Source organism: Xenia sp. Carnegie-2017, unplaced genomic scaffold (genome assembly GCF_021976095.1).
Source record: "Xenia sp. Carnegie-2017 unplaced genomic scaffold, XeniaSp_v1 HiC_scaffold_6, whole genome shotgun sequence".
NCBI lineage: Eukaryota > Metazoa > Cnidaria > Anthozoa > Malacalcyonacea > Xeniidae > Xenia > Xenia sp. Carnegie-2017.
In genome coordinates this window covers 14,435,046-14,459,488 of record NW_025813526.1, presented here as the reverse complement: position 1 = coordinate 14,459,488, position 24,443 = coordinate 14,435,046, and the positions used below count along the sequence as shown (strand labels likewise).

Sequence of the window (24,443 nt, the reverse complement as noted above, 5' to 3'; positions counted from 1 at the left end):
ATAAATTTATAATTAACAAGAGACAATTGTTGAGAGTTTAATTGATAAATGCATAATTGATGGAGTTTTAAGTATTTTGTTTTTGCTAACACATCACAAGTATTAGGAGTTTTCTTAAATAAAATAATTATTTATATAAACACAATTTGAAAGCAAACTTTTCTCTTGTGTTTTTAAAGCAAAATATGATATTTTTCTTCCCTAAATTACGTTTTCTTCATTAAATATCTAATTTTGAATTTAAATTCATAATTTGCGCATAGTAGAGACTTTTAAAATTTATGTATATTTTATTTGCGAGGTTAGAAGCTTATAACAACTAGACTTCCTTTAACTAATAGTTAATGCATGATTGGTTTGTTCATTTAGTCTCTCAAAGATGTCACTAAAAGTATCAAAACGATGATGTTTAACTTCAATGCCGCGAAATTTTTAGGATACGTCATGATTGCTTACGAGAGTTTTCGTGACAATAAATTTTGATGAAGGCTAATTTATGCAAATTAAAGCAGTGACAAATCAAACAATATTGTGCCCTTAGTTCTTGAACTTACTACACATGATGAGCGCTACGCTACTTATACTCTCTTGTAATTATACCTCTTCAATTTTGTCGAAACGGCAGTTAGTAGAGCATAGTTTCCTAAGAAGCGATTTTTGTGTTTTGCTTAAATAAGGCGTTATGCATCCCTTACCATGACACTTTTCACAAACTTTTAATAGAAATGAATCACATTGTGAAGTTTTTAAATGTAAATTTGGATGCATTGAATTATTAACACGATATTAAATATCGCAGAGTAAATTTTTTACCAAGTGGTCACTTGATTCGAATCGAGCACTACTATCAGAGAAGTACCGAATTTAGTATACTTGTAAAAGGTGTTTTATGATAAAGGAAAATAACCATGAGATCACATATAAAATCTTTTATAGATCAAATGACGTAATCTTATTATATTACATGCACTATTTAAAGAGCTGAAGCAAAACTTACCAAAGTTTTATGCTTGAAATATTTCACATAAAACAGAAATATTTTGAATTTGTATACTTTAATTACTTAATAATTTCATGGTAACACTAGAGTCCTGTGATCAGAAGTAACACTTACCAACAGTAATGAGTTCGGATGCCATTATGAATAACAACACAGTAAAAATTAACAAATCCTATATGGCTTCAGTATATCACGGCAATAATAATTACGCCAAAAACTCCTTTTTATTCTTCTAACTCATATATTTATATAGCTCAGCGTTACAGGATTGAGCATTCTGGTGATTCTATACATAACAAACCATACAATGTGTAACCGTGCATCCTGATAAATAATAAAAAATATAAATATTTTAATTTCTGTAAAATAAAGTATGCACTTTTAAACAAGAAGAGTCAAGTCATATAGGCAAGCAAGCAAACATACAGATTAATGAGGTTTTAATGTTACTTTAAAATGTATTCATAATTTATGTGAAAATTCTCTTTGATTGACAGATCGATTTGATTGATTGATTGCAGAACGGTTTGTTGCAAACATGGCTATTAACCAATCAAAGCATACGTTTTATTGTGCTTCTTTTATAATGCTTGATACCGTAAAACTTGTACAGCACTCGCTCTAACAAGCGTTAAATGATTTTGGCAAATGGAAAATATTCAATACTCATCACTAGAAAAATCTTCTCAAGTAATTTCACAATATTTTGATTTAATAACTAAGCAAAACATTTAAAAATAAAACAACTAAATTGCCCTTATTTGAGGCTTACAGCCGGAATGACGTGTGGCGCTTTGTAAACAGTTGTACTTTTTAAGCTTTGAGTTTTAGCTCCTTTCAATTCCTCGAAATCATTAGGCTAGCTCGCTAGTTTATTTTATAGTTACTCCTCATTTGACTTTGAAGATGTCTACTGATGTCTAAGGTTGTCAAAACGTGAGTCAACATCAATTTCAACAATCCGTTTTTAGGAATCTACCAACCTGGATGAACTATATTGACAAACACATAAATATATTTATGAATGTATTTTTACCAACACAATCGAAGTGGCCGCGCAGGAGTGATAATTGGGGGTGGGGTGGGTGTCTGGAGTGGGAGCAACATTTATATATTATGTTTTAACCTGCGTTAATCCATCAAAACAACTGATTTCAATAGAAGCTAATTAAGTAAAACAAGCATATATGAACAATTCCAACCCTCAATTAAGAACCTTCCACGGCTTCTAAATAGCTGTAAGAATTTTTGTGAAGTTTCCGACAACAGACAGGCGTCACTGTTGCAAATTAATTTTATTTTGCATACGCAATGTATTTCCATTACAAAAAAAGTCTAAAGACACATTACTTTTTGTACATTTTAACAATTTGTGAAAAATATAGCATTATTCTAGACGAAGAATTGTTTTCGGAATGTGAAAATTGGCAAAGCAAAGCAAGTATCGAGCAAATCTTTTATAGTCACGTGATCAGTCTTCCAAGCAAAGTGAAAATCCCGTAGCTTTCATGGGGCAGATGTAAATATTTTCACACTCTGAATAGTTACAATTGCACCGACACTGCCTAAGAATTTTAATCTTAAAGAATTTTAATTGTTTTTTTCATCTTAGCCTTATTATCACGTGGTAGAAACAAAATACCAGAATCAAAGCCTCCTTAACACGTTTAGAGATCATATTAGAAGCTCGAAGCAGTGATATCCTTAAAAAGGACCACAAGTCGGTTATTTTTAAGCTCTAATTCCTGCTTCTACTATAAATGTCAATTAAACGTTTTTGTAAGAATGGCGTCCACACTGAAAAAGACCAAATAGAATTTTTAAGAAAACTTTCCTTTCTTTCGACAAATATTACTAGTCTGCTTAGAGTAGGTGAGAGTACACTAAGAGAAGAAGATTGTTTAGAGTAACTGCTGAAGAGGAGCTGAAGTGGATTGCAGATAAGGATTTAGAGAAAACTGTTAAGAAATTTTTCCTCCATTCTTCTGGAACAACTAGTTCGCTAATGGGAAACCGTTACACCAAGCATTGTTCGTCCAGGTCGGATCTAAAATTTTCGCTTTCTCCTTTGACGCTTCTTGCCAAACCGCTTGACAATTACCCTTCCCGTACAAGATAACACAGCTGGAGAATAATATTCATACGACCCTGAATGTAATCTGCGTGAGAATTCAAGATCGTAATATAAAGCCGGACACACAACAACCTTCCGCGCTTACGCCATGTTTAAAAACAATAAATGCGAACACCAAACTGGTTCATAGTTAAAACGCCATAATTTTTATATTTTTACAGTTTTATCCTTACGCACGAGACTAATTTTGTTCAGTTTTCAAAAAATTACACTCTGGAAGGCGTTTTCTAAAGTTTACGGTTTGTGTGGGTGTTTTACATGGATATGTGTGAATGGAACGTATATCCGTAAAATAATTTTTGCGTTTTGAGATTTATGCTGATTCGTGTAGACAGGGATTTATGACTCAAATAAGTAATGTACATTTTTGAGAATCATATCACGTCAAGCGAAGGAACATGTGACACTCGCCTGAGTTCAGTTCCGAATCGAGTGCTGTCTTTAACAAGACATCCGAGAAATAAAAGAAGTCCAACTCACCAACAAACATGACGTCATTATCTGAAAAGTATATACAACAGACGTTAATTTGACAATTTCTTTTCTGGATGACATTTATGCAATGTAAATTCCTGATCAAACGGTAAATGTTTAATCGCACAAAAAATTGAAAGCACTTTTTGTTAAAACATTTTCCCGTTAAGCCACTTCATTTCGTGTTGTTTAAAAAACATGTTTCGTCATGTTTATAAACTTTGTTAGCAGTTGATTAAACAGCATAACACATTTCTGGTGTTCAAGTGTTTGTTAAACGATGTTTTCTTCGTTCAAACAGAAGCGTAAATCATGTTGACGATAACATTTTGGCATGGATAGGAGTTGCAACGCTTCCTCAAAATATGAAACAAAGATACCGTTTCAAAATTTACCAATCTATTTAAAAAAGTAATCGAACAAGTTTGAGGAAAGTTCCTGTTCTTTATCCACATTTAGTATAGAAAATGCAAGTAATTCACTTAACGTTCAAGATGGAAAATTGGACAAAGAATATTTGAAAACTACAATAATTATTGACTTCATTTTCCGAGGATAGACACTCATTCGTATCTAAATGAACTTTTCCCCATCTTTGTGTTTTAGTCTCGAGTCAATGCTAAACAAAATGAAGTTATAAAATATGTAATCAACATAACAAAAGCCAACATTGCAGTGGAGTTATCTTAATGCATCTCTTTTCCTAGTAGCGTCTTGTAATATAACTGACAGAAAAGTTTCTAAATACAGTGTTTGAAAGTTTTGATTCAATGAAAACTGCAGATGAAATATCCCTCCAAGTTATGGTGTTCGGCACTTCTTTCTGTTAAGGTAGGGACCTAGCAACCAGTTACAGAATTCTAGACAGCTTTTTGTGGGATATCGCCTCACATCATTACGATCAACGGCCTGCTGTTCAGAAATTCATGCTTACTAAAGACTAAAGAATGAATTTGCCAACTGTCGGCACGTACAAGTAAAAAGATTTTATTTTAAGAGGTTTTTGAAGCAGCCCTCACAACAAAAAAACATTTATTGTAAAATATTGTAAACTTGTTAGCTCGAGAGCTTTTTCAATCAAGGTGGTTTGTTTTGTTTGTATTCTATGGAATAAGAGAACAATGGGAATAATTAATATCTTAAATAATTTTAGTATGAATATTTCTATACATCTTATAGTACCTGTATTATATAGAAATACATATATTGTCCTAGCCCGTCATTACACTCGACCCATTTTGTCAATCCGCTTACCCTCTCTCACTGACAAAATTCACAACAAAAAGGCCCTGGACAAAACTCTTCATAATACGATAACATGAGATTGGAGAAGAATGTACGAGGGGAGTAAAGATAAATGATCCTAATGCTCAGCTGAAAGAAAAGTAAACTACAGCAAATAATTGGGGTTATAACAGTGATAATGATGAAGATGATAACGATTGGTTAGTAAGGCATAAAATTGCTAGTCTAGTCATAAGAAGAGACTTAACATCATCGTCAATGGATCCTAGAGACCGTAAAAACCAGTTCAAAGTAAACAATGAAACTTCAACTCTTCAACATTACAACAACGGTATCATCGAATAGCTTTTAGTTTCCATACACAGAGCAGGATTATTGAGGTTTATATTCAATTCCAATCACGTCAGTTAAAGTTGGCTGACGCAGCAATATGCTACAATTTGTTAACTATCTCTTTGATTTGCCAAGATTGACAGAAATGAAATTTGAATAAGAGTTCAAGATGGCATTACAATCTTTTGGTAACATACCTTCCAAATTTGAAACAATTCGGAGAGTCTGCATAGAGCACAGTACTGTGATAAACTGAGAAAGATTGCAAAAAAGAAACAAGTGAAAGTATTTTAAGTCGATAGCAGTGGTAATCTACATACAAGTCTATTGCGCTTCATATTTTACTTACGTTTTTGCATTAATCTTTTTAATTACGTACAGTAGCTATTAAAATTATGTTTTACGTGTGTTACAAGCAAAGAAGTTACTTATAATTAAGTCTGAAATGTTTTTACAAAGAAAAAAATTTTTAATTAAATACAACTGTTGTTTTCATCAAATCTTTTCGATTGCCATTCATCAGATCGATTGGGCGGTGTACCGAATATATGAATCAAAAGAAGTCAAAAACTTATTTGTATAAATAACTTGATTTCTTGATGCTTAACTTACTTATAAAAATATAAAGATTTTAAAGGAATAGCTGAAAACATTCTATGATCTCTTCGTAAAGTTCTGTGCTAATAATTGCCAAATTGGACATTGTATATACAAGAACTTACAGTTTCATGCATATATCATTCATTGCCAAACCACAATTGTGTGGTGGCTTTGTTCGACGATGTGCAATTGTGTTTAGGATTTACGCAAATGTAATTACCAAAATTGTCCTCACCATATCCATTATCACATGGAATTCCGTTCCAAAACCGACCACAAGAAGTGAATGTTGAATCAATATGAAGAATCCAGCTTTCCTTTTGAAAAATGCTGATGTTGCAACGGCTGCACGAAGCTCCACGAATTTCAACATATTCCGCGAGAACACAGTTCCCATCATGCTTTGACTTTTTTTCATCCAGTAATTCAATGTTTTTATGCGTTGCCTCAAGACGATCTCCAACATTCCAATTAATGCTTGTGTAATTGCAAGTTATGCGCCATCTTTCATTTTTGTCTTCTTTTATGCCAATCATCGTCTCCAAAGAAAGTCTGTAGTCTTTCCAACATGGGCTTGCTACGTTTCTGGGGAAATTTTTGTAGTAAACTTTATTTTTGTAGTATATTGAATTTTCCAAACTAAATGATTGGACAAGTGTCCATGCGCGATGCCCATCAAAATGACAGTAAACTGTAATTAATTGCTCGTCAGAAGTAAATATTTTATATTGTCCGTTTTGTTGACCACGATAACTTCTGCACGATCTTGCCATAGTTTGACAACGATCTCCGACATATCCGTCATCACAGTTACATGAAGCTCGTCTTCTACTTGATGGCTTACTGAGTTCACATTTTCCTCTATTATTGCAATGACTGGACGTTCGACAACAATCAATTATTGTTTGGCAGGTTTCTTTGCAGCAACTTTCATTTTCCTTGAAAAAGAAACCTAATGTGGATAACTCAGTGACAAAAAGCAATAAACAAGTAATGAATTTAATTTTGGTGGCATAAGTAATGAGCAGATAAATAAAACGTGAATCCTGAAAAGGATTATAAAGCGACATGCATGCAAAACAAAAAGTAAACGCAAAGGAAATGCTATAACCTACTTAAGGAGTAAACGAATAAGACAAAACAAAAATCTTTCACTCTTTGTCCTTGCGAAGTTCTACTCCACAAGTTGTAGCTTATTGCTCTGAAGATGACTATAATAACTTTAGTCGAAACATGCCTTAATAGATATTGCTGTTGTCATGATGATTCTGCTAAAGAATTGGTTAATGTTATGTTTGTTAACCAATTAGGGATCTGAATAAAATAGGATTAATAGAGTGATAGGATAAATCTACTGCAATAAATTTTGGTTAACATTACCCTGCTATAATGCCAAAGTGCTAAAGTTCAAATAACAAATTCACCATTCGTAAATTTCGTTGTTTTTGCAAGAAGAAGAAGGGAAAGGATTTTATTTCGTAATTGCCGATTTTGTAAAAGCATTTCAGTGTTTAAGTTGTAGCTTATTGATTCAAAGATGATTAATCACTTAAGCCCTTTTAATATCTTTTTTAACTCATACATTTATATGAATGTTTTCTCACCACATCTATCCTTAATTATCGCGGTGCCGGGTCTACTAACGCGAAAAAATTGTATGTCATGTAACAAAAAATTATTTAGGATCAGATTTTTAACAATATATCTGAAAATTTCCACCTAGACATACATGAAATTTCTTATACTTTTCGTTTTAAATCCTTCGCCAATAGAGTGTTTTTTTTTGTAAAGATATTAGAAAACTCTTTAACGACGGTGTGTATCGATTAGTTCTTTGTTCAATAAATTTCGATATATGTGGCTAAAAAACAAGCTTACCACCAAATTATATCTTAAACAATGTACTTCCTGTTTACAACTGTTTACAAGTTATATTTTGATGTATTTTAATGAAAGTCCATCCAAATTTCCCTTTGTAAAGACTGAAAGAATTGTCATCTTGAGAGCTTTCTTTCTAGCTTATCAGCGTGCTCATATTATACCTTATATACGGGCTATTAAATGAAGATATGATCTTCGCACTTTGCTGGATAATTTAAGCAGATCTCTCATGAACCTGAAATTTCAGATGACTCAACGGGACTCGAACCCTTAACCTCTGCGGTGCCGGTGCAGTGATCTGACCGGTCAATTTTGTCGGGCTCATGTTTTCATTTTTCAGGTTCATGAGACAATTGCTTAAATTGTCCAGCAAAGTGCGAAGATCATTTCTTCATTTAATTTCAAACACCGCACTGCATAAAACATTTTTTCATATGGGGACAATTGTTGGCCTAGCCAAGGAGACAATGCAAAGTTGCACTCTTCACGATGCCATTCCGTCACTAGAACCGTAATAAGTTGGTAGGCGGTGTGCATAATAATATATATATTTTGCTGGCCTCACTTGACAAAGGAAAGCAGGAAACACAGCTTAGGACGCGCTGAAACTAATATTTAATATAGTTCAAGGACGATCTTAGCGTAAATCTGCATATATAATTATTACGCCACAAATGTAACGAGTGTAATATGACAGGATTTTAGTAGAATCTAATTTCTTTCTTTTGGCTATTGTAGTTTATCTTTGGTAAAAAATCTTGATAAAAATAAATAGACACATAAGGATATGCACCAAACTTTGTGGTATATTAATTGTCTCCAGAAACAGCGCGTACGATAAATTATAAGTAACTAAGTTACTTTTATCTGCAACCAATAAATTTAGTAATTTATTCAGAATCTAAGTTTAATATGTTTTTCAGTATGAAGACGTTGTATAAACAAATCATGCTAAGTAAATAAGTATTTTACTACACTGAGAAATTTAAGACTTTTAATATAATATAATGAAGATTTTCCATTTTCGTTGAATCTTCAACTATTATAAACTCACCTTGATATCAGATATATGCATTGTGAAATGATTACATTGACTAATGCCATCTTCTTTTAATGATCCTTCAGTTATTGTAGTGGAAAGTAGTTGACAAACTGTACCACAAATTTGAAATGATAAACACGAGCAATTTTCCATACAGTTATGCAGACAATGGTGAATGTTGGAACTACTGATGTTTCTTATAATGTAATTAGAATGCATCCTTGCTAGATGACCTTTGATTTCCACGATGTAGTTGCTGGAGCAAATGGGAAGGAAATACAAAAGTTGGATCACCGCAATCCAACAGAGCATAATTACGTAAACTTTTGCCTAGAGATAAACATGTATAAGTTTTATATCTTTTTGATAAGTAATAATATAGTTGCGTAAACTGTATTTCGATATATGATTTACATGTCTTCATGCAACATAATGATAATATCATGGATATTTTTTGATTTGTTGTATGGACGTGACAACGAAGTTACAAAAATTAAAATATTAAAGTTAGAGAATTTATTATATTTACAGCAAATCTTTCATTCTTACTTACCTGCCAATGTTAAGTTAACTTTATGATGTATTTTTTACTTTTGCAGAGTTGTCGAATCTTCCATACAGTTGGCGACTCTGATGTTTAGTGAAGTTTAATGAGATAATAAAACCCCTTTTATAGCGAAGCAATATTCGTCAAAATGAATTGTTTACTTGTCTTACATTTTGTTTAGATAGTTATACGTCACAAGTTCACTTTTATTAATATATTTTGTTTAAACAGTAATATGTTATTAAATTTTCTCTTCTTGTCACATTTATTTAAAGTTACACGCGCAAAAGTTTTGAACTAAAAGCAGATGACCGCGACTACATAAAAAGTATTCAGTATATTTGTTATTTTATATGAACATATACATTTAAAGCTATGTATATACAACAAAAATTTATGACTAAAAGATGTTTTTTACCCCTATAAACACTTTAAGCAATTCAAATATATTCACGCAAAGAAAAATGTCAACTTTACTTATAAACTGTTTCGGACTGTATTTTGAGTTTTATCTTCTGTCAAAACAAAAAAGAGAAGTTGCACAAATAATAAAATTTGATTGAAAATTGGCGTTGCTTCTACTAATAACTTTTGTTATAAGTAGTATTGTGTATATTGCTTTTATTTTTAATTTTACTTGTAGTAACTTGAAGTGTGTAATAATGAAAAAGCCGTAAGCACATAGGTTTTTAAAGACAGGTGGGTCTTACAAAATTTCAACAAATTTTGTAACAGATTATACGATTCTCTATATTTTCGTCTATATTTAAGTTTTCTTTTCGTATTTTGTTCAACATAAATGACAAGAATACATATTTCTTTAAGTTGCTTTATGTTTTTTAAACACTCAAGGATATGCATTTTTCTTAAAAAAGCCAACTTTAATAAAGCCAACTTTTATAACTTCAAGATATTTTTTTGCAAAAGTGATGCGGAAAAGATTTTTATGTAGCTTTAAAATTTCATGTGACATCAATCTAAACCATACAACAATTATAACATGGAAAATATTATGTATAACTGTATGCGAATACGTAATTATGAATGAGTAAATTATAATATTACATTTACTTCATCTATATCATGTTTTTTAATTTTAAAGTTTTAACTATATATGGTTTCGAAACATATTATTTCATTAAACATTATATTTTTTAGAATTTAGGCTACTTAATTTGTTCCATATTAGTTTTAGAACCGCGAAAAAGTTTAATGTCAAAGTTTCTTATATATTGGGTGGTCTTCGATAGTTCGCATATTATTTATCTGTTGATAATAAAAAATAGATGTGCTAGGTTACTCAATTTCCAAAGCTTATACAACATTATTATGACATAGAGTGGGCTGTATTTCTGAAATTAACGTTTTTGTTATGCTATGATATGTGCAAAGTTGGAATCTCATTAACATAATAGTAATTAAAAGCTACACTGTCAGATGCTATTTATTATTGTTTTACAAATATTACACTTTATTAAAAACATATATCGGCCATGGGCAAGTGATAAAAGTGTGCCTAAAAATTTATTTTGTATACGCACCTAGGGGAACTATATGAGTTTTACATACTAGTAAGGCGATATATTTTTGAATACTTTTTGAATGTATGCCATGTCTGAAAGCTGCACAATAAGTCTCAAATCAACTCAATATGTGGCAAATATTTTCAGCCTTTGGCGACCATCATGGATTGTGTGAGTCGAGAGCATTGAACAAAATATAACTGGAAGTCTATCATCATCTTGAAGTTTGAAGCCAAACTCGACAATATTGTTCTCAGTCTTTCTACGCTTCTGATAAACACGGCCCAAACAAAATATTTCAGTGTTTTTAAAGAAAATTAATTTACAAAAAATAGTTTCAGAAAGATGTAAATTTGTCCAGCTCATTTATAGCAATATTTTTACGGCAGGATGTCGTTGAAGCAACCGATTCTGTGTAAAAATAACGAAAGACGTTTAACGTAAAAAGATGTTTAACCACTGATGAGAATGACATAAAAACAGATCGAAGAGCACCCGAAGAGCATCGAAGAGCACCTTTTACACATATGCAATCTACTTAACAATATAGTTGACAAACAAACTTCTCTACTTTTTTGAAAATGTCTTCTGAAGGCTCGTATTTCATGCCTAGTTTTCCTAGTGCCTGCTGGAAAGTCTTTTCCTTCAACAATAACTTCGCACATTTCACTTTAACTTTGCCAGAGAATGTACTAACTGAATCACATCACGGATGAAATATCATATCCATCTTGAAAATTTTTCTTCTTCTAGGAGATAGATAGATAGCTATTGTTTTACTTTGTGGAGTATTATCGCCACTGATTTTGTTCAAACTGCCAGCAACACAACATTTTCCACTGCATGGCTGCTCGTCGCTATTAATGCTATACGCCATGTCGGAAGGCGGTACTCGTATCTTTATCATCGCCAATGTCAAAAGTTTGCACAAAAATTGACAAAAATCGCAACTTTAGGCGAATGTAGAAACAGTTTGAAAAAGCCAATTTTAATACTGTTTTCAGAATTCTAATCATGAAAGAGGCATTTATAAAATAAGCTCATAAAAAACAAAGAGAAAAATTCGCTGCATAACCACTTTAAAATGTTTATCCACTAATGAGACTCACACAAAAACACAATCGAGCACAAGAATTTCGGCATTTGTACGTTTTCTGTACAAAAAAATTACTTGGTGGGCAGGAAACTTCAATCTCCTGTGTTAATAACTCAGTACAAGGCTGTGCAACAGAAAAAATCCAGTAATTTTCTACCCTTTAGCATTGCAGAATGCATTCTTTATTTGGGTTACAATCAGTCAATCACGCGTCGCGAATTTTTGCAAAGCTAAAGTTGAGCACGCGTGTCTGCGAGTCAGATCGCGCAGAGTTTTGGCTTCATTTCGTGTGTTCCCGATATATCAGAAGGTAGCCTTCCACTTATATTTAGTTTAGTAACTAGAACGTGAAAATGGCGTGGCATGGCGTGCTTCAATTTCCGGTGTCAAGTTCAATTAGGACGGCGATTTTGTGAATTTGAGGATGTGAAATTGGGTGATTTGACGTCGTGCTCAGGACGTAAGCATTTAGAGGCTATTTTTTCTATTAAAAAGGTGAGTGAGTGTTTCATTTTAATGCATATTAAACCTTTGCAATCTTTTTTTGCATTGTTGACGACAAATTGTCAATTTGACGACAAATTGGCAATTTGACGACAAATTGTCACAAAAGCCAAAGAAGATGCAAAAAAGAGACAAAAACATAGAGCGGAGTTTTCCTTGAACGGCCTTGTTCGCCGCGAATCTTAAAAAAACATAAGTTTTTTCAATAGTTCTTTAAAGATTTTTACATATCGTACACTTATCTATACAAACTATTGACAAAAACTCTTTGTATTTTTACAGCTATATACTTATCAAGTTGCCGAAGAGATGGCAGAACCACAAGAGGAATCCCAGATAAAGATGATCAAAAAAGTATAAATAAATGAACATATTACTTGAGCTTATGGGCTTGAATAATTACGATTCCAATATTATTCGGACACTTACACACATGGCTGCTGATGTCTATATTGACAGCAAAGAGCTGACACATACAGCCAGATCTTGGCCGTCACGATCAATGTGGGAAAACAATTTGATCATACAGTTATAATTCCGAAGGTGGAAAAGGATTGATTGTCTTTTTTTCAGCCTCAAGCAATCCACTTGCACTGCCGTGATCCTAATCCCTACGCTGAAATGCTTGGCGTTAAAGGTGACCTCGAACGACAGAATTTAAAGGCGAACTTCTAACTTGCTGTTGTTTTGCGGCTCAGGTGGATGGGTCTGATCATACGAAAAATTTGTATTCCTTCGTTTTAATCGTAAACGCACCCTCCTTTCATTAAAACACGTTTAGTATGTGTTAAACAGGTCAAGAAACGCGGTGCCGAAGTTTTGTTAGATGCTGTAGTTTCTTTATTAAAACATTTTGGACTAGGTACATGGTGCAAATATTAAGGCAAAATATTAAGGTCTGACTACAGACGGCGAGTCCGCAAATATTCGTCAGAAATCAGGTGTTTTGTGCTTGAATAGAAGAGAATGTTGGCTAAGAAACATTTAACTTCTGGTGTGTGTGTCACAGATCTGACTTGGCCGTGGAAGACTTTATTGAATCTGTTCCAGAATTGATGATTTGGAAATCCAACATATTTCTGTAGAAATTTTCAACCGTTCGTCTGGTTTGCGATCTTGTCAAAAAACTTGAGACATTTATTTTAAACATAAAACTAATTTCTGCACACTACGATTTTCGATTCGCGCAACATTTAATCCAGCAATCCAATGCGGTCCTTAACAATCTTGATGGTTTTCGTCTACATTGGAAGAAAATCTTAGATTCCCCAGCAGCTTGCGATAAGAGAAAGGGCAAAAAGATTTCTCAAAACATGGCATCCTTCAACACTTCAGTCGTGGCTAACAGCTCTGATAACTGACATTTGCTCTATCTTCAGGCATATCGCAAAGAATGTCAGAAAAAGCACATCATTCTTCTCAACGTTTTAATGTACAAACATGTGGCTTTGCAGAAATGGAGTCAACTAAAGCTAACCTTACCCAGGTAAGATCAGTTTCTTTTCAGCCGAAACATGTAAATTGTGTTGACTACTGTAAATATATGGCGTTCATTTTCAAGCATTTATGGGTATCTATATGGCTGGTCAAAAAGAGAAGCTTGGAAAGCCACATTCAGTTGAAGACGATGATGAAGAAGATGATCAAAGTCATTGATTTCCTCAAAGAATAACAGCTTATTTGCTGGTGATGACATTCCAGTGAACAACAGAATCAATTAGACTTGAACTTGTAGAGTCTTCAAAAAACTATCTAAATGTAAGTAATTCACTTAACGTTCAAGATGGAAAATTGGACAAATAGTATTTGAAAACTACACTAACTAATAACTTCATTTTCCGAGTATAGACACTTATTTGTATCTAAACAAACTTTTCTCCTTATTTGTGTTTTAGTCTCGAGTCAATGATGAACGAAATGAAGTGATGAAATGCATCACTTTTCCTACTAGCGTCATGTAATATAAATGACAGAAAAGTTTCCAAATACAGTGTTTGAAAATTTTGATTCAATGAAACCTGCAGATGAAATATCCCTCCAAGATTATGGTGTTCGGTTCTATTTTAAACTAAGGTAGGGACCAAGCAACCAGTTACAGAATTCTTAACAGCTTTTTGAGCGATCTCGCCTCACCTCATTACGATCAACGGCCTGCTGTTCAGAAATTCATGCTCACTAAAGACTAAAGAATGAATTTTCCAACTGTCAGCACGTACAAGTAAAAGGATTTTATTTTAAGACGTTTTGAAGCAGCCCTTACAACAATAAAACATTTATTGTAGAATATTGTAAATTTGTTAGCTCTAGAGCTTTTTCAGTCAAGGTTGTTTGCTTTGTTTGTATTATATGGAATAAGACAACAATGGGAATAATTAATATTTTAAATAATTTTAGTATGAATATTTCTATACATCTTATATTATATGTATTATACAGAAATACATATATTGTCCTAGCCCGTCATTGCAATTTTCCAATCCGCTTACCCTCCCACACTGACCAAATTCATAAAAAAGGCCCTGGACAAAACTCTTCATAATACGAGAACATGAGATTGGAGAAGAATGTACGAGGGAAGTAAAGATAAATGATCCTAATGCTCAGCTGAAAGAAAAGTAATCTACAACAAATAATTGGTTATAACAGTGATAATGATGAAGATAATAACGATTGGTTAGTAAAGCATAAAAATTGCTAGTCTAATCATAAGAATCGACTTAACATCATCATCGTCATTGGATCCTGGAGACCGTAAAAACCAGTTCAAAGTAAACAATGAAACTTCAAGTCTTCAACATTACAACAACGGTATCATCGAGTGGCTTTTAGTTTCCATACACAGAGCAGGATTATTGAGTTTTATATTCAATTCCAATCTCGTCAGTTAAAGTTGGCTGACGCAGCAATATGCTACAATTTGTTAACTATCTCTTTGATTTGCCAAGATTGACAGAAATGAAATTTGAATAAGAGTTCAAGATTACAATCTTTGGGTAACATACCTGCCAAATTTATAACAATTCGGAGAGTCTGCATAGAGCAAAGTACAGTAATAAACTGAGAAAGATTGCAAAAAGAAACAAGCGAAAGTATTTTAAGTCGATAGCAGTGGTAATCTACATACAAGTCTATTGCGCTTCATATTTTACTTACGTTTTTGCATTAATCTTTTTAATTACGTACAGTAGCTATTAAAATTATGTTTTACGTTTGTTACAAGCTAAGATGTTACTTATAATTAAGTCTGAAATGTTACTGCAAAGACAAAAAGTTTTACTTAAATACAACTGTTATTTTCATCAAATCTTTTGATTGCCATTCACCAAATTTATTGGGCGGAGTACCGAATATATGAATCAAAAGAAGTCAAAGGTTTATTCATATAAATAACTTGATTTCTTCATGCTTAACTTACTCATAAAAATATAAAGATTTTAAAGGAATAGCTGAAGACATTCTATGATCTCTTCGTAAAATTCTGTTCTTATAATTGCTAAATTGGACATTGTATATACAGGAACATACAGTTTCATGCATATATCATTCATTGCCAAACCACAATTGTGTGGTGGTTTTGTTTGACGATGTGCAATCGTGTCTATGATTTACGCATTTGTAATGACCAAAATTGTCTTCATTAAGATTATTACTACATGGAGTCCCGTTCCAAGTCCGTCCACAAGAAGTATCTGTTGAATCAGCATGAAGAATACTGCTTTCGTATTGATAAATGCTGATGTTGCAACGGCTGCACGAAGCTCCACGAATTTCAACATATTCCGCGAGAACACATTTCCCAATATACTTTGACTTTTTTTCCTCCAGTAATTCAATGTTTTTATGCGTTGCCTCAAGACGATCCCCAATATTCCAATTAATGCTTGTGTAATTGCAAGTTATGCGCCATCTGTCATTTTTGTCTTCTTTTATGCCAATCATTGTCTCCAAAGAAAGTCTGTAGTCTTTCCAAGATGGACTTGTTACGTTTCTGGGGAAGTTTTTGTAGTAAGGTTTATTTTCGTAATTTATTGAATTTTCAAAATTAAATGATTGGACAAGTGTCTATGCGCGATGCCCATGAAAATGACAGTAAACTGAAATTAATTGCTCGTCATTAGTAAATATTTTATATTGTCCGTTTTGTTGACCACGATAACTTCTGCACGATCTTGCCATAGTTTGACAAAGATCTCCAACATATCCGTCATCACAGTTACATGAAGCTCGTCTTCTACTTGATGGCTTACTGAGTTCACATTTTCCTCTATTATTACAATGACTGGACGTTCGACAACAATCAATTTTTGTTTGGCAGGTTTCTTTGCAGCAATTTTGATTTTTCTTGAAAAGAAATCTAATGTGAATAACTCAGTGACAAAAGCAATAAACAAGTAATGAATTTGATTTTGATGCCATAAGTAATGAGCAGATAAAAACGTCACTCCTGAAGAAGGATTGCAAAGCGACATGCATGCAAAACAAAAGTAAACGCAAGGGAAATGCTATAACCTACTTAATAAGTAAACGAATAAGACAAAATAAAATTCTTTCACTCTTTGTCCTTGCGGAGTTCTACTCCACAAGTTGTAGCTTATTGCTCTGAAGATGACTATAATAACTTTAGTCGAAACATGCCTTAAAAGATATTGCTGTTGTCATGATGATTCTGCTATAGAATTGGTTAATGTTATGTTTGTTAACCAATTAAGGATCTGAATAAAATAGGATTAAAAGAGTGACAGGATAAATCTACTGCAATAAATTTTGGTTAACAATACCCTGCTATAATGCCAAAGTGCTAAAGTTCAAATAACAAATTCACCATCCGCAAGATTTCGTTGTTTTGCAAGAAGAAGGAGAGAAAGGATTTTATTTTGTAATTGCTGATTTTGTTATAGCATTTCAGTGTTTAAGTTGTAGCTTATTGATTCAAAGATGATTAATCACTTAAGAACTTTTAATATCTTTTGTTAACTCATACCATTTATATGAATGTTTTCCCACCACATCTATTCTTAATTGTCGCGGTGCCGGGTCTACTAACGCGAAAAAATTGAATTTCATGTAACAAAAAATTATTTGGAATCAGATTTTTAACAATATATCTGAAAATTTCCACCTTGACATACATGAAATTTCTTATACTTTTCTTTTAAATTCCTTCGCCAATAGAGAGCTTTTTTTTGTAAAGATATTAAAAAACTCTTTGACGACCGTGTGTCGATTAGTTCTTTGTTGATAAATTTCGATATATATAGCTAAAAAAACAAACTTACCACCAAATTATATCTTGAACAATGTACTTCCTATCTGTTGAATTTTATCTGTTTTGACACTATTTCACTCGAAATATCTGGCTTTGTTTAAACGTAAAACAAAATTTGCATGCATTTAACTGTTTACAAGTTTTATTTTGATGTATTTTAATAAAATCCATTCAAATTTCACTTTTAAAGACTGAATCAATCGTCATCTTGAGAGCTTTCTTTCTAGCCTATCAGCGCGCTCATATGATGCACATTATACCTTATATGGGGGCTATTGTTGGCCTAGCCAAGGAGACGATGCAAAGTTGCGCTCATCATAATGCAATTCCGTCACTAGAACCGTAATAAGTTGGTAGGCGGTGTGTATAAGTGTATAATAATATATATTTTGCTGGCCTCACTTGACAAAGGAAAGCAGGAAACACAGCTTAGGACGCACTGCAATTAATTTTGAATATAGTTCACGGACGATCTCAGCGTAATTCCGCAAATAAATTTTTACGCCACAAATGTAATGAATGTCTTTATATGACAGGATTTTGGTAGAATCTAATTTCTTTTTTTTGGCTATTGTAGTTATCTTTGGTAAAGAATCTTGAAAAAATTAATAGACACATAAGGATATACATGAAACTTTGTGGTATATTTATTGTCTGAAGAAACAACGCATACGATAAATTATAAATAACTATATTGCTTTTATCTGCAACCAATAAATTTAGTAATTTATTCATAATCTAAGTTTAATATGTTTTTCAGTATGAAGACGTTGTATAAAAAAATCATGCGAAGTGAATAGGTATTTTACTACACTGAGAAATTTGAGACTTTTAATATAATATAATGAAGATTTTCCATTTTCGTTGAATCTTCAACTATTATAAACTCACCTTGATATCAGATATATGCATTGTGAAATGATTACATTGACTAATGCCATCTTCTTTTAGTGATCCTTCAGTTATTGTAGTGGAAAGTAGTTGACAAACTGTACCACAAATTTGAAATGATAAACACGAGCAGTTTTCCATACAGTTATGCAGACAATGGTGAATGTTGGAATTACTGATGTTTCTTATAATGTAATTAGAATGCATCCTTGCTAGATGACGTTTGATTTCCACGATGTAGTTGCTGGAGCAAATGGGAAGGAAATACAAAAGTTGGATCACCGCAATCCAACAGATCATAATTACGTAAACGTTTGCCTAAAGATAAACATTTGTATAAGTTTTATATCTTTCTAATATCTTTACATGTTTTCAAGCAACATATTAATAATATCATAGATATTTTTTGCTTTGTTGCATGGACGTGACAACGAAGTTAGAAAAATTAAAATATTAAAGTTAGGGAATTTATTATATCCACAGCAAATCTTCCATTCTTACTTACCTGCCAATGTTAAGTTAACTTTATGATTTATTTTTTACTTTTGCAGAGTTGTCGAATCTTCCATACAGTTGGCGACTCTGATGTTCAGTGAAATTTAATGAGATAATAAAACTCCTTTTATAGCAAAGCAATATTCGTCAAAATAAATTGTTTACTTGTCTTACATTTTGTTTAGATAGTTATACGTTCACAAGTTCACTTTTATAGAATATCTAGCAATAAAGCAATAATACATTTCATAACATCTGCATGTTGTCTCTTCCACCTGCAGTTAAGTGTTGTGTTAATGTTAGTGTTTGTGTTAAGTCTCATCAATATAATTTTCTTGAGTCAATTTTTATTAATTTTTTTCCATTGAATAGTTTTCATTTTCAAACGTCCCTTTCTCTCTGAAGGCTGCTACTTATTTAAGGCCATGCTCCTACTTTTAGTATAAAAAATTATATTTCAAATGCGGTAAAAGTTGCGATTCAGCCTAAACTTTCTAAAGCTTTTGTACATTTTGTGCAGAAAGTTCTTTAGAATCAACCTTGCATTCAGAATAAGCGTGTTCAAGACTTGATAGTTTACTCTTAAATATTTCAAACTCAGAAAATATATCCTCTTTATTTAACTTACTGGGGGGAATTCCAAACTTAGGACCTCTAGATAGTAAATCTAAATGATGTACTATCTAGAGGTCCTCTTAGCATTCATTGCAAAGCAACTTTCACTGGTTTGTACACGCGCTTTGACTCTTTCTCTTCGCATAGAGAAAAGATTTCTTTAGTGAAGTGTTTGATAAAGCGAACGCATAGATTGCCCTCAAAAGAGTTTATTGATAGTGATCTTATATCACTGAAGAATATTTTTGTGTTAAATGGATATCCGGAAAAGTTGCTAGACAAACGTTTCTTATCCACTAACAATGAACGGAATAAACGTTTTGGACCGGCCAAGTGCCCTGTTTTCTTAAACTTCCCTGGATGGGTAAGGCCTCTAATGACATCGAGAAGGAAACTAAAAATATCACCAAGAGTTTGTTTTTTGCATGCAATGTGGTCTTTATATTCTCAAAAAGAACTATTCTTCCACCCACTCCCAAAGAGTCTCTCCCTCCTCAAATATCAAGCAATGTAGTCTACGAGTTTAAATGTGAGTTTGATGCTTGCTATGTAGGTAGGGCTTCTATCAGGAATAAAACTGTTCCTTTACGACAACTACCAAAGCGTGGGTGTAATAGTGAAAATCCGATTCTATGAGATTCAGCGATTGGAAAGCATCTTTTGAGCAACACTTGCTGTGCCAATGCTTATTCCGATGAAACTTTAGAATTATTAAAAAATGTCGCTCGTTATTCCAGGTACGCGTCATGGAGTCGGTATTGATTAAATTGACTAATCCTGTCCTTTGCCGACAAAAGGATTACGTGTTTAATCTGTCTCTGTTTTAAGTGTCATCTCTAAAAATAGGGATGACTTTGACCTTTTGTAACGTTATAAATATAGCATGGTTTGGAGGTTCTCATTTAGCAGACGTTGACACGTGACAAGTAGTCTGCCGAAATGCATAGTGTCTCTTTCTAGCTGTAAATAACGGTTCCTTTGAATTGTTGGGTTAGTGTTCTGGTTAAAACAGTTCTTTTAAGAACTATTACATTGTTATTATCACCATTCACGATGATATTTGCTATTTTGAAATCCATCTTTAAACTATTTGTATTAACTAGTTGAAAAATTGAAAAATGATGAAAAAGAACTCCAGTCTGATATACATGTAATGGTAAAACAAAGATTTGACTAAATAAATTGTGACTTAAAAGAACTTGTCACTTGCTTCTGCTTTTTTTTGCAAAAAAAAACAAATTTTTTTTCCATGAATGGGATCATTATATCCTTAAACATTCACACAGTATAAAGGTACTACCCTATTAAAATATACGGTTTTGACAATTTTACATGGGTACAATTGATGTATTGTATTAACGTATAGTTACTTCTCTTTTCTCTTCGTTCGTAATTGATGTCTGCCTAATCTGTTTCAGATGGTTATTTAATCATATGCTTTTGTAAATAATGCTTCACTTACCTGCAAGTAATTAATTATTTATAATTGACATTTAGTGCTTTTCTCATAAATTTATGATTAACTAGAGAAAATTGTTCAGAGTTTAATTGATAAATGCATAATTGATAGAGTTTTTAAGTATTTTGTTTTTGCTAAAACATCACAAGTATTAGGAGTTTTCTTAAATGAAATAACTATTTATTTGAAAGCAAACTTTTCTCTTGTGTTTTTAAAGCAAATTATAATATTTTTCTTCCCTAAATTACGTTTTCTTCATTAAATATCTAATTTTGAATTTAAATTCATAATTTGCGCATAGTAGAGACTTTTAGAATTTATGTATATTTAATTTGCGAGGTTAGAAGCTTATAACAACTAGACTTCCTTAAACTAATAGTTAATGCATGATTCGTTTGTTCATTTAGTCTCTCAAAGTTGTCACTAAAAAGTATCAAAGAGATGCTGTTTAAATTCAATGCAGTCAAATTTTTAGGTTACGTCATGATTGGTTACGAGAATTTTCGTGACAATAAATTTTCATGAAGGCTAAATTATGCAAATCAAAGCAGTGACCGTCAAACAATCTTTAGCCCTTATTTCTGTAACTTACTACACATGATTGGCGCTACGCTACTTTCACTCTATGGTAATTATACCTCTTCATTTTTGTGGAAACGGCAGTTAGTAGAACAGCGTTTCCTAAGAAGAGATTTTTGTGTTTTGGTTAAATAAGGAGTTATCATCCCTTACCATGACACTTCTCACAAACTTTTAATAGAAATGAATCACATTGTGAAGTTTTTAAATGTACATTTGGATGCATTGAATTATTAACACGACATTAAATATCGCAGTGTCAATTTTTTACCGAGTGGTCACTTGATTCGAATCGAGCATTACAATCAGAAGTACCGAATTTAGTATACTTGTAAAAGGTGTTTTATGATAAAGGAAAATAACCATGAGATCACATATATAATCTTTTATAGATCAAATGACGTAATTTTATTATATAACATGCAGTATTGAAATAACTTAAGCAAATCTTACCAAAGTTTTATGGTTCAAATATTTTACATTAAACAAAAATATTTTTCATTTGTGTTACTTAATCACTTTATTGCAACACTAGAGTCCTGTGAGCAGAAGTTACACGTACCAACAGTAATGAGTGCAGATGTCATTATGAATAACAACACAGTAAAAATTAACAAATCCAATATGGCATCAGTAAGTCATGGCAATAATAATTACTCCAAAAACTTCTTTTTATTCTTCTAACTCACATTTTATATAGCTAACCGTTATAGGATTGAGCACTCTGGTGACTCTATACATAACAAACCATACAATGTGTAACCGTGCATCCGCAAATAATAAAAAATATAAATATTTTAATTTCTGAAAAATAAGTATACACTTTTAGACAAGAAGAGTCAAGTCATATAGGCAAGAATGCAAACATACAGATTAATAAGGTTTTAATGTTACTTTAAAATGTATTCATAAATTATGTGAAAATTCTCTTTGATTGACAGATCGATTTGATTGATTGATTGCAGAACGGTTTGTTACAAACATGGCTATCAACCAATGAAAGCACACGTTTTATTGTGCTTCTTTATAATGCTTGATACGGCAAAGCTTGTACAGGGCAAGCGTTAATTGATTTTCGCAAATGGAAAATATTCAATACTCATCATCAGATAAATCTTCTCAATTAATTTCACAATATTTTGATTTAATAACTAAGCAAAACATTTAAAAATAAAACAACTAAATTGCCCTAATTTAAGAATTACAGCCAGAATGACGTCTTCAATAAAATATCTTGGACTAGGTACATAGTGCAAATATTAAGGCAAAATAATACTGTCTGACTACAAACGATGAGTCCGGAAATACCGGTCGGAAATCAGGTTTGCGGGCTAGATTGGAAGACAATCTTGGCTATAAAACATTTAACTTCTGGTGTGTCGGTCACAAATCTGATTTGATCATAGAAGACTTCATTAAATATGTTCCAGAATTAATTATTTGGAAATCCAATTTAGTTGCTGTAGCAACCTACAAACGTTCGTCTGGTTTGCGATCCAAAGCACTTAAGACATTTATTTTAAACATAAAACTAATTTCTGCACACTACGATGTTTGAGTCGCGCAACAATTAATACAGCAATCCAATGCGGTCCTTAACAATCTTGATAGTTGTCGTCTACATTGGAAGAAAATCTTAGATTCCCCAGCAGCAGCTGGCGATGAGGAAGAGAAGGACAAGGCAAAAAGATTTCATAAGACTTGGCATCCTTCAACACTTCAGCCATGGCTAAAAGCTCTGATGACTGACATCTGCTCTATCTTCAGGTATATAGAAAGAATGTCAGAAAAAGCACATCATTCTTCTTAACGTTTTAATTTACAAACATGTGGCTTTGCAGAAATGGAGTTTATACTAAAAGCTAAACCTAACCCAAGTAAGATCAGTTTCTTTTTAGCCGAAACATGTAAATTGTGCTGGCTACTGTAAATATATGGCGTATATTTTTAAACATTTACGTGTATCTCTATGGGCGGTCAAAAAGAGAAGCTTGGAATGCCACATTCAGTTGAAGACGATGATGAAGAAGATGATCAAAGTCTTTGATTTCCTCAAAGAATAACAGCTTATTCACTAGTGACGACATTCCAGTGAACAACAGAGCCAATTTGACTTGAGCTTGTAGGGTCTTCAGAAAACTATCTAAATGTAAGTAATTCACTTAACGTTGAAGATGGAAAATTGGACAAAGAATATTTGGAAACTACACTAACTATTAACTTCAATTTCCGAGGATAGACACTTATTCGTATCTAAATAAAACTTTCTTCTTTTTTATGTTTTAGTCTCGAGTCAATGATGAACGAAATGAAGTGATGAAATATATCATCAACATAACAAAAGCCAACATTGCAGTTGAGTTTGTTAATGCATCTCTTTTCCTAGTAGCGTCATGTAACATAACTGACAGAAAAGTTCCCAAATACAGTGTTTAAAAATTTTGATTCAATGGAACCTGCAGATGAAATATTCCTCCAAGATTATGGTGTTCAGTTCTATTTTATACTAAGGTAGGGACCAAGCAACCAGTTACAGAATTCTTAACAGCTTTTTGAGCGATATTGCCTAACATCAATACGATCAACGGCCTGCTGTTCAGAAATTTATGCTCACTAAAGACTAAAGAATGAATTTGCCAACTGTCAACACGTACAAGTAAAAGGATTTTATTTTAAGACGTTTTTGAAGCAGCCCCCACAAAAATAAAACATTTATTGTAAAATTTTGTAAACTTGCTAGCTCTAGAGCTTTGTCAATC

General features: G+C 32.6%; 1 protein-coding gene across 1 annotated transcript; it reads right to left on the bottom strand.

The window, feature by feature from the left end:
• Positions 1-5,513: 5,513 nt before the first annotated feature.
• Positions 5,514-9,373, bottom strand: LOC124457698. Its single transcript, XM_047007899.1, has 3 exons — positions 9,263-9,373; positions 8,722-9,039; positions 5,514-6,724 (listed from the first exon to the last, which is right to left on the bottom strand). Exons 2-3 carry the CDS (start codon positions 9,019-9,021, stop codon positions 5,924-5,926), a joined length of 1,101 nt encoding a protein of 366 aa, XP_046863855.1. The 5' UTR covers positions 9,022-9,039; positions 9,263-9,373; the 3' UTR covers positions 5,514-5,923.
• Positions 9,374-24,443: the final 15,070 nt, after the last annotated feature.